Raw genomic sequence first — 13,857 nt, 5'->3', positions numbered from 1 at the left:
GGAAACCTGGATAGCAGTAGGGAGTGCTTCGATAATAGGTTCAGGATGACTGTGGAATGTGCATTTGGCAGATTAAAGGCGTGTTGGTGATGCCTTTCTGGCAGGCTAGATCTGAATGAGGAGAATATTCCCATGGTCATAGCTGCCTATTGTATGCTGCATAATATTTGTGAGGATAAGGTGAAAGGTTTGCTCAGGGGTGGACTGCTGATGCACTGCACCTGGCAGCTAGCTGATTTTGAACAGCCTGATACCAGGGCTATTAGAGGGGCACAATGGGGGGGGGGGGCAATTCGAGTCAAGGAAGCTTTGAGACAACACTTTGAGCATGAGAACCAATAATGTATATTTCTATGCTGCAAACTGCAATGATTTATTAAATCGAGTTTTCTTAGGAAGTACTTGTGATGATTCATGGTCTAGGATTTCAGTAAGCAAAGGATTAAACTGCCTGTATATGTCTTGCTGCTGCCTGCTATCTCAATTTGTAGGACATAACTAAAGAGCAGTTATCTTTCAGATTCTTTGTTTTTACTAAATAAACAATCAACACACACACAAATGCTTAGTGGGAAAAGAAGGGACCATGGAAGAGCTGTGCATAGGTCCAGCTATCATTTTGAAAGCTGTTTGAGGGGGTGGGATGAATGGAAAACGGAGATGTTCCAGAAAGCATAAGGGAATGCATGGGTGGAGTTGTGGGGTGGGGCATGGAAAACAGTTCTGAATGTGCTGCAAGGGAGAGAAGGCATGCATCTGCTGTGACTGCAGTATTATGAGAAACTTATGCATCTCTGTTTTTATCATCTGCTTAGTGACATCCAAGAAAAAGTTCTGATTTTCTTTTCTGTCCTGCCATTCAATTTCTCTCCACTCCCTGCGTTCCCTTTTTTCTGCATCAGAGTATTGCAGGATCTCCTAGAACATGTCTCCTGGCTCCATCTTAGCCGCTTTCTTATCTGGCGGAAGCGCTCCCCTGGTGTGTAGGGGGCTCCCCTGAAGGCCACATCTGCAGCAGCACAAGAAACAATACACAGAAGCATGATTGTTAGTTCATGCACAACATTGAATCATTGCAGTTTAGCACCACCCCTTGTAACATACCACGCACTTTCTCACTGCCCTTGGCAAGCATACATCTCGGTGAACACACCAGGCACGGTGAGATTAGTCCAAGGGGGGAGGGGCATTCTACCTGGGGTAAATAGCAGTGGTGCTTATGAAAAGGATGTGATGCAGGTGACTAGGGACAATATTGTAAATGCTCCAACACTTTTCCACAGGCGGGGGTCATTGAAGCAGATATCTCACTCCTGAGGGTAACCAAGGAAGCAAGGCTGCAACTGCTGCATGCTTGCGGCTTCCAACCTGATCCCTGTGCTGCTCACCTGTGTGCAGCTTTGGTTTGCACAAGTGATTGCTGAGTGGCGTGGGAAAGTTTCATTCAATGGGGGAAGGAACAAAGCAGCTCTGCCAAGGAACCTCCGACAAAGGACTACCAAGTACCTCTAGGAAAGTTTCCTAGAGATCTCTCTGGAAGATTCCTGTGAAATCTCAATGTGCATCTGAGTATTCCACGGCACTGCTTAGCTGCACAGGAAAATGTCCAGCACACAGAAACACAGCCAGACTTGTACATTTCTATCCTTTCACCTACTTCTGCAGTACACGAAGCAAATGAGCACCATCAACTCAAAAAAAACACTTACCGAGGTCTCTTCTCCTGCTTCTTGCGCGCCAGAGTGGGAGTGCTGGGACTGGCTAGACCATTCCAGCGTGGAGAACAGTTCTTGACTGGTCAGCCCACCTGGCAAACCTGCCATGGGAGCCACATAATTCCCTAACTCCACCTCCTCGTCCATGACTCCATCCTCTGAGTTAGGTCACCTTTCCATCACCTCCAGCCCCACCAAAGCATCCATGGGGCTCTTGGCAATGGAGGTGGGGTCGTCGCCGAGGATAGCGTCCAACCATAGGCGTCAACTTCTGTTCCCACTGGTGGGTGCTTGACCCCCCTCTGCCCTGCCCCCACCCTGCCTCTTCCCACCCCTGTTCCGCCTCCACCCTGCCCCCATTCCACCCCCTTCCCCAAGTCCCCACCCCCACCCTGCCTCTTCCCACCCGTTCTGCCTCCACCCCACCCTCATTCCACCCCCTTCCCCAAGTCCCCACCCCGCCTCTTCCCCGCCTCCTCCCTTGAGCGCGCCATGTCCCCACTCCTCCCCCTCCCTCCTGGAGCAGAAGTGCTGGGAGGGAGGGCAAGGAGCAGGAACGTGGCGCGCTCAAGGGAGGAGGCGGGGAAGAGGTGGAGGAAACTCAGCTGCTGGTGGGTGCGGAAAACCCGCTAATTTTTCCCCGTGGGTGCTCCAGCCCCAGAGCACCCACGCAGTCGGCGCCCATGCATCCAACTCCTTATAGAATAGGCAGGAGGCCTTCAGGACAGCACCAGTGCAACAGTTTGCCTCCCTTGCCTTCTGGTATACTGGCCTCAGCTCCTTTATCTTTGTTCTGCACTGCTCTGTGTCCTGATTGTGTCCTGACACAAGGAAGAAAGGAGAGCAGCAGAATACGGACCCTGGACTTCAGAAAAGCAGACTTTGACTCCCTCAGGGAACAGATGGGCAGGATCCCCTGGGAGAATAACATGAAGGGCAAAGGGGTCCAGGAGAGCTGGCTGTATTTTAAAGAATCCTTATTGAGGTTGCAGGAACAAACCATCCCGATGTGTAGAAAGAATAGTAAATATGGCAGGCGACCAGCTTGGCTAAACAGTGAAATCCTTGCTGATCTTAAACACAAAAAAGAAGCTTACAAGAAGTGGAAGATTGGACAAATGACCAGGGAGGAGTATAAAAATATTGCTCAGGCGTGCAGGAGTGAAATCAGGAAGGCCAAATCACACTTGGAGTTGCAGTTAGCAAGAGATGTTAAGAGTAACAAGAAGGGTTTCTTCAGGTACGTTAGCAACAAGAAGAAAATCAAGGAAAGTGTGGGCCCCTTACTGAACGAGGGAGGCAACCTAGTGACCGAGGATGTGGAAAAAGCTAATGTACTCAATGATTTTTTTGCCTCTGTCTTCACGAACAAGGTCAGCTCCCAGACTGCTGCACTGGGCAGTACAGCATGGGGAGAAGGTGACCAACCCTCTGTGGAGAAAGAAGTGATTCGGGACTATTTAGAAAAACTGGACGTGCACAAGTCCATGGGGCCGGATGCGTTGCATCCGAGGGTGCTAAAGGAGTTGGCGGGTGAGATTGCAGAGCCATTAGCCATTATTTTTGAAAACTCATGGCGATCGGGGGAGGTCCCGGATGACTGGAAAAATGCTAATGTAGTGCCCATCTTTAAAAAAGGGAAGGAGGAGGATCTGGGGAACTACAGGCCAGTCAGCCTCACCTCAGTCCCTGGAAAAATCATGGAGCAGGTCCTCAAGGAATCAATTATGAAACACTTAGAGGAGAGGAAAGTGATCAGGAACAGTCAGCATGGATTCACCAAGGGGAAGTCGTGCCTGACTAACCTAATTGCCTTCTATGATGAGATAACTGGCTCTGTGGATGAGGGGAAAGCAGTGGATGTGTTATTCCTTGACTTTAGCAAAGCTTTTGATACGGTCTCCCACAGTATTCTTGCCGCCAAGTTAAAGAAGTATGGGCTGGATGAATGGACTGTAAGGTGGATAGAAAGCTGGCTAGATCGTCGGGCTCAACGGGTAGTGATCAATGGCTCCATGTCTAGTTGGCAGCCGGTTTCAAGCGGAGTGCCCCAAGGGTCGGTCCTGGGGCCGGTTTTGTTTAATATCTTTATTAATGATCTGGAGGATGGTATGGACTGCACTCTCAGCAAGTTTGCAGATGACACTAAACTAGGAGGCGTGGTAGATACACTAGAGGGTAGGGATCGGATACAGAGGGATCTAGACAAATTAGATGATTGGGCCAAAAAAAACCTGATGAGGTTCAACAAGGACAAGTGCAGAGTCCTGCACTTAGGACGGAAGAATCCCATGCACTGCTACAGACTAGGGACCGAATGGCTAGGTAGCAGTTCTGCAGAAAAGGACCTAGGGGTCACAGTGGACGAGAAGCTGGATATGAGTCAACAGTGTGATCTTGTTGCCAAGAAGGCTAACAGCATTTTGGGCTGTATAAGTAGGGGCATTGCCAGCAGATCGAGGGACGTGATCGTTCCCCTTTATTCGACATTGGTGAGGCCTCATCTGGAATACTGTGTCCAGTTTTGGGCCCCACACTACAAGAAGGATGTGGAAAAATTGGAAAGAGTCCAGCGGAGGGCAACAAAAAGGATTAGGGGGCTGGAGCACATGACTTATGAGGAGAGGCTGAGGGAACTGGGATTGTTTAGTCTCCAGAAGAGAAGAATGAGGGGGGATTTGATAGCAGCCTTCAACTACCTGAAGGGGGGTTCCAAAGAGGATGGAGCTCGGCTGTTCTCAGTGGTGGCAGACGACAGAACAAGGAGCAATGGTCTCAAGTTGCAGTGGGGGAGGTCCAGGTTGGATATCAGGAAAAACTATTTCACTAGGAGGGTGGTGAAACACTGGAATGCGTTATCTAGGGAGGTGGTGGAGTCTCCTTCCTTGGAGGTTTTTAAGGCCCGGCTTGACAAAGCCCTGGCTGGGATGATTTAGCTGGGAATTGGTCCTGCTTTGAGCAGGGGGTTGGACTAGATGACCTCTTGAGGTCCCTTCCAACTCTGATATTCTATGATTCTATGATTCTATGATTGTATCCCTTTTCACACAAGCCATGAGAAATCTGCCCATAGGTATCAAAATTCCTATGGAGCACAGCTGCAACTGCACAGCCTCCTCTCCCCAAATACTGAGCAGATCCAACAGCTCTGCATTAGTCCCAATGGGAGATGGACCCGGGTTGCAGCATGGAGCCACCATGGTCAGCTGGGAAGATGCGATGTGAGCTCTTCATGCCGAGCAAACAAGAAGTGGAACTTTAAAAATGCGTGGGGCTTTAAATGGGGAGGGGTGGTTGGTTGTTTATATGGTTGCAGGGCAGCAGCATTCGAACTGCTGACCAGAGTGGTCAGGATGGGCATTGTGGGACACCTCCTGGAGCCAATTAAAGCAGTAAAATCAAGCGTGGTGTCTACACTGGCACTTTGCTGCTAAAAACCCCATGTCTCTTGTCGAGATGGTTTTATTTTGTCGCCAAAACTGAAGAGTTTTGTCACCAAAAAAGGCACTGCAGTGTGCACACCTCCACTGTTTTGCTGCCAAAAGCTGCCTTTTGCTAACAAAACTCTGTAGTGTAGACAAGGCCTGAATTTTCCAAGACGGGGTTTGTTTTTTTAGTTTCAAGTTAACTGAATTCTAATGGTCCACCATTGTCTTTTCTTGGCTGGACAACGGGTGGGTACTTGAAGTGAGGCCTTGCCTACACTACACGATTTCGTCAGCAACAGTCAGCTTTTGCTGACAAAACAGTGGAGGTGTGGTGTACACACTACTTTTGGCGGGGTTGCCGACAAAATAAAACCACCTCGACAAGAGGCATGGAGCTTTTTGCAGCAAAATTGAAGTGACAAAGCATCAGTGTAGACATTCTTTATGTCGACATAACTGGCCTCCCCCAGTATCCCACAATGCCCACTGTGACCGCTCTGCTCACTGTTTTGAACTCGGCTGCCCTGCATCTAGCTACCTCCCCTTGCAAAGCTCCCTGAAGCTTTGACATTCCTCAGCGGTGAGAGCGGAGGCTGTGGGAGAACTTGGAGGGAATCACAGAACCATTAATGTGGAATCGGCGGCAGGCAGAGCGGGCTGCTGCATGTGGGAAAGAGACGGCTGTGCTGTGCAGAGCCGGGGGCAGATGTGGGAGGGTGTCCCTCTCCTCCAGGATTGGTTTCTCAGGCTGCTGTCTGAACTTACAGAGACAGCTTGCCGACACACTGTCCCCCAACACACACACTTCCTCAACACACACTGTGTCTCTCTCTCACATATATACTCCCCCTGCAATCTCTCACACACTTCCCCAACACACACATACACTGTTTCTGTCACTCCACTCTCTCTCTCTCACACACACACACACACACACTCCATCACAGACTCAACCCCTCCTCTCCCCACCACACACTTGGGCTGAAAAGCAGCTGGCAATCTAGTTGGATGCCCATGGAACAATGGGATTGAGAAACCTGCATCATAGAATCATAGATTATTAGGGTTGGGAGGGACCTCAGGAGATCATCTAGTCCAACCCCCTGCTCAAAGCAGGATCAATCCCCAAATGGCCCCTCAAGGATTGAACTCACAACCCTGGGTTTAGCAAGCCAACGCTCAAACCACTGAGCTATCCCTCCCCTTATGTGATGCTGTACCTGCCCCATGAGGCATTGCAAACGCTTCCCAAAGCACCTTGCAGCCAGTTACACAGTGGATAGCTACCACAATGCACTGCTCTCTGTGTCGATGCAAGAGCTGCTAGTGTGGTTGCACTCTGCCAACACAAAGAGCATAGTGTGGACATGCAACAGTAGTTTAATTAAAGCGGCGTAACTATTATCGACAAAACTGTGTAGTGTAGACAAGGCCTAAGCTTCATGTGAGCAGCTAGCTAGGGAGGATCCGCTCCCTGCTGCGAGGCGTACTTGGCATTGCAGTGCCGGCCATGAGCATACTATTCTATAGACAGAAATACATACAGAACCCCAGGCTGTGTACAAGTCTCATAATGATCATCATGTTCAGATGCATCCGAAGAAGTGGGCTATAGTCCACGAAAGCTTATGCTCTAATAAATTTGTTAGTCTCTAAGGTGCCACAAGTCCTCCTGTTCTTCTTTTTGCGGATACAGACTAACACGGCTGCTACTCTGAAACATGTTCAGACCGTTTCATAAAAGACTTTACTTGATACACTTTTACAGTTGCATAAAACCAGTTGATTCAACAGCTTATTCTTTGGGGTTCAGACTCTGTTCTCCCCTTGGGGTGTCAGGACCCTGATTGTCACATGCAGTTACTGGAGTTCTTTGAGATGCTCTCTCTGTATGAGTGCTCCGCTATCTGCCCTCCTTCCCCTCTACTTTGGAGTCCTTGCTTCTGGCCAGGTTTCGTGGGTGAGAAGGAACTGGAGCAGCAGAGGGACTGTCCTTCCCATATGCCCTCAGATTGGGGCACTAGGATATATAGAGCGTAGGTACGGACTCCACACACTGGTACCACAAATCTCCTATCAAAAGCACACACGTGCATGCACACCTAAAGTGAAGCACCCATAGAGAGAGAACGTCTCAAAGAACTCCAGTTACTATACAAGTAAGTAACCTCTCCTTATGTTACAGCCAAGATCCAACTGAGATCAGAGTCCCTTTGCGCCAGGCACTGTACGTATTTAACCCACCGGTGTGTGTGTGTGTTGTAGGGTGTCGTCTGTGCCAATTCTCAGAGGATGTGAGTTGTTACTGCCCCTAGATGCAGAGGGGCTGTAGTAGCTTTTAGTGATGGGGGGTCCCATCCCAATACATACATTGTAAGAACTAGTCCCTGCCTTGACAAATTTACAGTCTAAACAGACAAGACAGATGAAGGTTACTTACGTGACCTGATATCTTCAGTTAGAACCTTCATCAACCAGTTGATTCCTCCTTTCCTCGTGTCCTTTTTATGACAGGAGAAAAACAGCCCAAAACTGAGAGTGGCCTAAAGAAAGTGTCTTTCCACCCCATCTGATTTTTTTCATGTTGCTTTTTAATTGCAGGTGTGATTAAGCCCACGCAATATAAACCAGTTCCTGATGAAGAACCCAATTCAACAGATGTAGAAGAAACTTTGGAACGAGTAAAGAACAATGACCCTAAACTCGAGGAAGTCAACCTTAATAATATTAGGGTATTCAGTTTCCCCTTCCTACGGCAATTAACACTTCACAGGGAGACAGGATGTGTGTTATCTAGAGGACAAAGGCCAAGCACACCTTGCTGTGCAGAAGAATAGGTTATTGTCACAGCAGCCTGTGTTGGCCACTATTGGCAAAAGGACAAGTTATGGTTAGATTCTGAACTCCTTGCTTATGTAGAAATCGACAGGGCTGCTTGCAGAATAAGGCACTGCTCAACAGAAGTTAGGCATCAGAATCTGGCTTTGGGTTGTTTTAGGATGTTTTTGAGGGGGTTTCACAGTCTGTCATCAGAGCGTACCTACAGTCAGAAAAAATGCTGTGCTTTGGGTTTGCATTGTATTTACAGGGAAAGCTAACAGTGCATGTGGCTAGATGCCATGTACAAACACGGTGCAAGACTGGCAGAGCAAGGAGCTTTCAAAATAATACACACGGAGTCCCTAGGTCAATGTTAGCTGCTTCACTGCAGGAATTTATTAGTAAAACTCTGTGCAGAAAAATTACACTGATGTAACACTAAGGCTGGTAATTTAATTACACAAAAGACAGTGTTTCGCATTGCCCTCTTGTGCTAATGATACTGTATTGTCTGCCAAAGGCTGTGTGGTACTGAACGATGTGGTATGGCTTGTAATGAAAGAGCTCATATAGGCATCTGTGCATGGCTGTGAAGTTAAAAGGTGCTGTGAGAAACCACCATTCTACATTACCTGACATGGCTCATTAAAATCTAGGGTTTTCTCTGGGCTTTTCTTGTTAAAGGTGACATGCAAAGGACAAGAAATTGTGCTTGTATATGCTTATATTTCTCCTTAAACCTGCTAAAGGAGAGGGAAAGGAGTTCTAGTCAGGCTGTTAAAAACTTGGTTTCTGTTAACTTCTCTTGAACTCCTGTGCATGGGCAACATGCCTTCGTTGCTGTTTTCGTTTGGCGGCTGGGAAAGCACCCATTACTGTTTTCTAGTCCAGTCCAACCATGGAAGGTAAAACCAAATACTCAAGTTAAAACAAGCAGAACTACCCACTCTTCCCTACCAGCTCTTTCTTTTTTCCACAGACCTCCCATAAAGAAGCAAATCAGGGCACATGCACAGCTTTGTAGGTCACCTTTTAAATGCACACACAGCACCAAATACATACACGCCAGCTGAATGATAATGGCTTCAGCTCCCTTCCTTGCCGGCCTATGCCCTCTGTATGTGTTTGAGTGATTATGTATTCAGATAAATGCAGATGAGGTTCCTGTGTGTGCAGTTAGCAATGCTGGTGCCATTAACTGCATGCGCACAGTCCTTAAAACCCTGGCACGTGTGCACATCCAGCCAGTTGCAACGTTTCATAGATAAAGGATTGCATTTTCAAAAGTGACTTGTGACTTGGGGGTGCAACTTGAGACCCCTGGAATGGAGCCTGACTCACAGGTGGCAGGGGCTCTCGAGACGTCTCTAGTTGGACTAATGATCTGAAGTGCCACTTCTGAAAACATGGCCAAAGATCCATGACTGCACTATTCACAGCTGGGCATACGAATAGTCGTGTTAAAGCCATAGCACGCCAGTGATCCCGGGGAAGCACTCCTCATTGAGGACTATGGAAATGGTCAGTTTGAAATTTTAAAGAGTCACTTGGAAGTTATCACCGTCTGAAAAGGGTTTGTAAAGTATTGAATGGGAAAAAAATACTCTTAGCTTGTGAGAGCTCGGAACGGGCACACAGATACTTGCCAAACTCTCCTAGTTCTCCTCCGAAAGTCACCAGTGACAGAGGGAGGGAGAAGAGTGGGCCTGATTCTGAGAGTTGAGGATACACTGCCCCTCCACGAGCTGCTTAACTGTCAGGGTCAGGCTGTGATCCTGCAAGTGGAGCCTTCCGGCATAAGCGCCATGCAGGCCGCTCACTGGATCCAGGCCTGAGGAGGGCGATTATTTCCCAGCCATGACTTGTCGGTGGCTGGTGCAGTGCGATAGCAATAGTAGAACTCATGTACACCCTGTGCTTTACCTACTCAAAGCACTCTGTAAACCTTAGCTCCATAAAGCCCCACAATGCCCAGGGAGGTGAGCCGGTGAGTACTGGCCGCATCTGACAAGTGGGGAACCCAAAATGTGGTGAGGTGACTTGCCCAAATCCAGGCAGTGAGTGAGTGAGTGGCAGCGCTGGGATCAGGCATTCCTGTGCTGCTTGGGCCATGCTGACTACAAGCACTACTTTACGATCTAGGTTTAGCTTTCTGCCTCTTCCTAAATAATCCAGTTGTGCCATTTCCACTATAAAGAAAGCTTGTTGTATTTCATCCACCCAGTGCACGCTCCTTTTTAAAATAGTTGTTTAAGGAGTGTACCGGGAATCTGAATAAAGATGACTGCCTTTCTGGGCCTTCTTTTTACAGAATATTCCCATACCGACTTTAAAAGCATATGCTGAAGCACTGAAGAATAATTCCTATGTAAAGAAGTTAAGCATAATAGGAACAAGAAGCAATGACCCGGTAGCCTATGTAAGTACCAGACCTTGTTGTGTGTGATGACAGGCTAATTGCTGTGGGAAGGTTGTAAGTGGAATTGTTGTCTTGCAAGAGAAATTGTTTAAAGCAACCTGCAAAGAGGAAAAAAATCTTGGTGCCCTTTTTTGTACCTTTATATTGTATGAAAAATGCCAGAGATGGGAAACTGAGGCACAGAGAGACTAAGTGATTTGCCCAAGGTGTCACAGGCAGCCTGTGGAGAAGTAGGGGCTTGAACTCGGGTCTCCAGAGTCCCAGGCTAGTGCACTGGGCCACTCTTCCTATTATTTATTATTCAATACCAATGCTCTCCCATTTGTGACTGTAGGCACTGGCTGAGATGTTAAAAGCCAACGGTGTATTGAAGAGCTTGAATGTGGAATCCAACTTCATTTCTGGGTCCGGGATCCTGGCTCTGATCGAAGCACTCCAGCACAATACTTCACTGATCGAGCTCAAAATTGACAACCAGGTAAAACAAACCCCAACTGGACCTCTTAGATTGAATAAAAAATATTCTGTTGGGGGGCCTTGTATCAGAAAATGTGGGGTTTGGCTCACCTGATGTTTTCTAGACAATCACTCTAAAAAACCAACAACTGGTGGTGGGGGATAGTATGTGTAGATGGCTTGACAAGTGGCTAGTCCACATAGAGGATTACTGCCAGCTAATGGAGTAACTCCCTGAGGCCGAGCTGTAGAGCGCTGTGCGGAAGGTTCTGGCCGGGCAGTGTGGGGGGAGGCCCCGTGCAATGTTTGCTGGCACTGTGAGATGTACTGTAGAGTCAGCAGGAGGCAGTCAGGGGATCAAAGACCAAAATAACAGGGCAGCCCTCAGTTGTAACCTGCTTTTCCATTCTCTTTTAATAAAGAGCCAGCCGCTGGGCAACAAGGTGGAAATGGAGATTGCAAACATGTTAGAAAAAAATAGCTCCCTTTTGAAGTTCGGGTATCACTTTACACAGCAAGGTCCCCGGCTTCGTGCATCTAACGCCATGATGAACAACAACGATCTTGGTGAGTCTGCCTACACGCCTGCTTGCGTGCATTCTTCCATGCTCCCCATAGTCCGTGGTGCTGGCGCTCCCCAGAGGTGTGCTTCTCGGCAATTCCCATCAGCTGTGAATGTAGCTGGTGCGTGTTTCCCCTCCTGCTCTCTGGCGGGCACACTGACCGAGCATCTATGGAAATAAACAAGTCAGGTGAAATTTCACCCACTTGAATCGGAAGGGGCTGGTGCTTGCTAGGGGAGAGCCTGATTCTCTTCCTGCTTTCTCCTGCTGAGAGACACCGGCTCCACCAGCCGTTCCACTCGGTCATTGGGCTGGTGGTGGAGTAAAGCGCTACTCAGTGTGAATAAGACAATCGGCTTCTGGTCCAGAGTAAGATGCTGTGCAGGGCAAGGGTGGCAGAATCTGGCCTTAACCAAACAGGGTCTCCAGTGATACTCAGAGGCAGTGAGCTCTAGTGTTGGGGAGTTTGGCATTTCCATGTGCTTTGTTAAGCCGTAGTTGGCAGGGTTAGTGCTGGGAAGCCCGGGCGGCTGCTGCCCTGAACTGGATTAGCAGAGCCCTTCGCTTTCCTGGGCTGCCACCCTTCCACAAACACTGCTTCCATCCCCGCTTTAAAGGGCAAGTAGAAGAGTCAAGCTCTGAAGACTGACAAGTTTGGCACATTCTTTTGAACGAATCAGGTGTGTTTAGGGGTACAAGGCCAAATTCTGTTCCCAGTTCGATCTGGGCACCCCAATTGAAGTTAAAGAACTGAATGCGATGACAGTACTTCCCCATCATTTCTCACTGATCTGGGTAGTGCTGTGGGCACTAGCTGACTGACAGTTGCTTGGCAACAGCCTCACATGCTGAACTGGAAGAGTACCCAGTGGAGCCTGTTGGAACACAAGTAAAAGAACCGACCTCATTTCTAGTGAGCTTACACAAGGATGAAATTAACAAACAGCTCCCTAGACAGACTGGCTAAGAGGAGGTGCCTGGGAAAAGATTTACCATATAAATGTCTGCCCTGAATAAACAGCAATAAACTGGAGCCGTATATTTTGCTCTTAACATAGTTCACCAGCATAGTCTAACCATTTTGTGTCCTTTACGACGTGAGTCTACTTCAATTTAAAAAGCTACTGAATTAGAGTACACCTCTACCCCGATATAACGCGACCCGCTATAACATGAATTCGGATATAACGCGGTAAAGCAGTGCTCCGGGGGGGGCGGGGCTGCACACTCCAGCGGATCAAAGCAAGTTCAATATAACGCAGTTTCACCTATAATGCGGTAAGATTTTTTGGCTCCCGAGGACAGCGTTATATCGAGGTAGAGGTGTACCTCTAAATGAGACTAAGGAATGCTGTGCTGAAAAGCACTGACTTATGACTTGGTGCTCTCTGTTCCTTGCAGATTTCTGTATATTACTTTGTGTGTGTGTTCAACCTGTTGAGGTTTTTAAACAAATGGACTGGATTTTATCTCCAGCTAGTCTGCTGTTCGCAGGGCAGTGTAATACTCCTGGGGGGATTCTGCACCAAAAAATGGAAAATTTGGCGCACAATATTTTAAAATTCTGTAAAATTTTGCATATTTTATTTGTCAAAATAACCCAATATAATCACATCGGTTTCAATTATTTTGGTAATTTTTTTCAAAATACCTGTCAACAATTATGTCTGTGACAATACAGACAATAAAAAAGATGGAGGAATTTTTTTTTTTTTTTTGACAAATAGATTCCTTACTAGGAACTAGTAAATGGATAAAAGCCACATGTTCAACCAGAAATTCACTGCTCACTGACTCTCGGATCAGAGCTGGTTTTCATAAACTTGGAATGTATGCACATCACCATGTTAATCAGAAAAAAGGAACTACGTTTTATTTTTCACTCCTGCTTCTTTTTGGTTGATAAGTTGGTGACTTTGCCTGTCATGCAGCTGTTGTATATTTTGCCTCCTTGATCATGAGAACTGTACAGAAGATCTCTGGTTTGGTTCTTGTTTGCAGCTCGTTTACATCGCTCTGATGGCCCCTGGCATAACTTCTCCGCTCTGCAACTGGACGATGTCTAAGTACCGACAGAATTTTTTCCCTACTGGCAATAGCTCTCTATCTGTGCTCCACCACTTGTGCTCTCCGCTGCCACCACCTGGCTCAACTCAAACTTGTTTTTACTCTCTCTAGCTTCTGTTTTACTGCTCTTGGCTCAGCTGCAGGCACTCCTGTTCTTCAGGGTACTTTGTATGATCTAGCATGCTAGAGGGAGGGAAGGATTTTTACATTCATCCTATGAGCTAATTTCTGCAATCTCCCTTTTCTGGCTGCTTTTTCTTTTCCTCTGTATTTATTTCAAATAAATAAACTGTGTATGTATCCACTTTAAAACCTTCTCTGAAAATGCTCACTAATGTGTGGAGAGGAGCAGAAAAACGTAGCTCAGAGATTAATGAGGGAAAGCCTGT

At 47.4% G+C, this 13,857-nt stretch overlaps 2 protein-coding genes across 15 annotated transcripts in view; one reads left to right on the top strand and one right to left on the bottom strand.

Annotated features, from left to right (window-relative positions):
• TMOD1 (tropomodulin 1) overlaps positions 1-13,857 on the top strand; it is a 108,685-nt gene that overhangs the window by 92,478 nt on the left and 2,350 nt on the right. For 6 of the 9 annotated variants that reach the window (XM_065549911.1, XM_065549907.1, XM_065549913.1 and 3 more), the window contains 4 exons: positions 7,745-7,875; positions 10,275-10,382; positions 10,717-10,860; positions 11,261-11,405. In XM_065549911.1, the coding sequence (XP_065405983.1) occupies positions 7,745-7,875; positions 10,275-10,382; positions 10,717-10,860; positions 11,261-11,405 (528 nt within the window). Of the gene's footprint in view, positions 1-7,744; positions 7,876-10,274; positions 10,383-10,716; positions 10,861-11,260; positions 11,406-13,402; positions 13,468-13,857 lie in introns of all 9 variants that reach the window. The other 3 variants (XM_065549912.1, XM_065549910.1, XM_065549909.1) reach the window with 2 other exon arrangements.
• TSTD2 (thiosulfate sulfurtransferase like domain containing 2) overlaps positions 905-13,857 on the bottom strand; it is a 58,469-nt gene continuing 45,516 nt past the window's right edge. For 3 of the 6 annotated variants that reach the window (XM_065549906.1, XM_024108516.3, XM_065549905.1), the window contains one exon: positions 11,230-11,569. In XM_065549906.1, the coding sequence (XP_065405978.1) occupies positions 11,416-11,569 (154 nt within the window). In that variant the 3' untranslated portion in view covers positions 11,230-11,415. Of the gene's footprint in view, positions 1,010-8,232; positions 11,570-12,096; positions 12,277-13,857 lie in introns of those variants that run through there. The other 3 variants (XM_005283493.4, XM_005283491.4, XM_005283494.4) reach the window with 3 other exon arrangements.

Source organism: Chrysemys picta, chromosome 6 (genome assembly GCF_011386835.1).
Source record: "Chrysemys picta bellii isolate R12L10 chromosome 6, ASM1138683v2, whole genome shotgun sequence".
Taxonomy (NCBI): Eukaryota; Metazoa; Chordata; order Testudines; family Emydidae; genus Chrysemys; species Chrysemys picta.
This window is presented reverse-complemented; position numbering and strand designations above follow the sequence as displayed.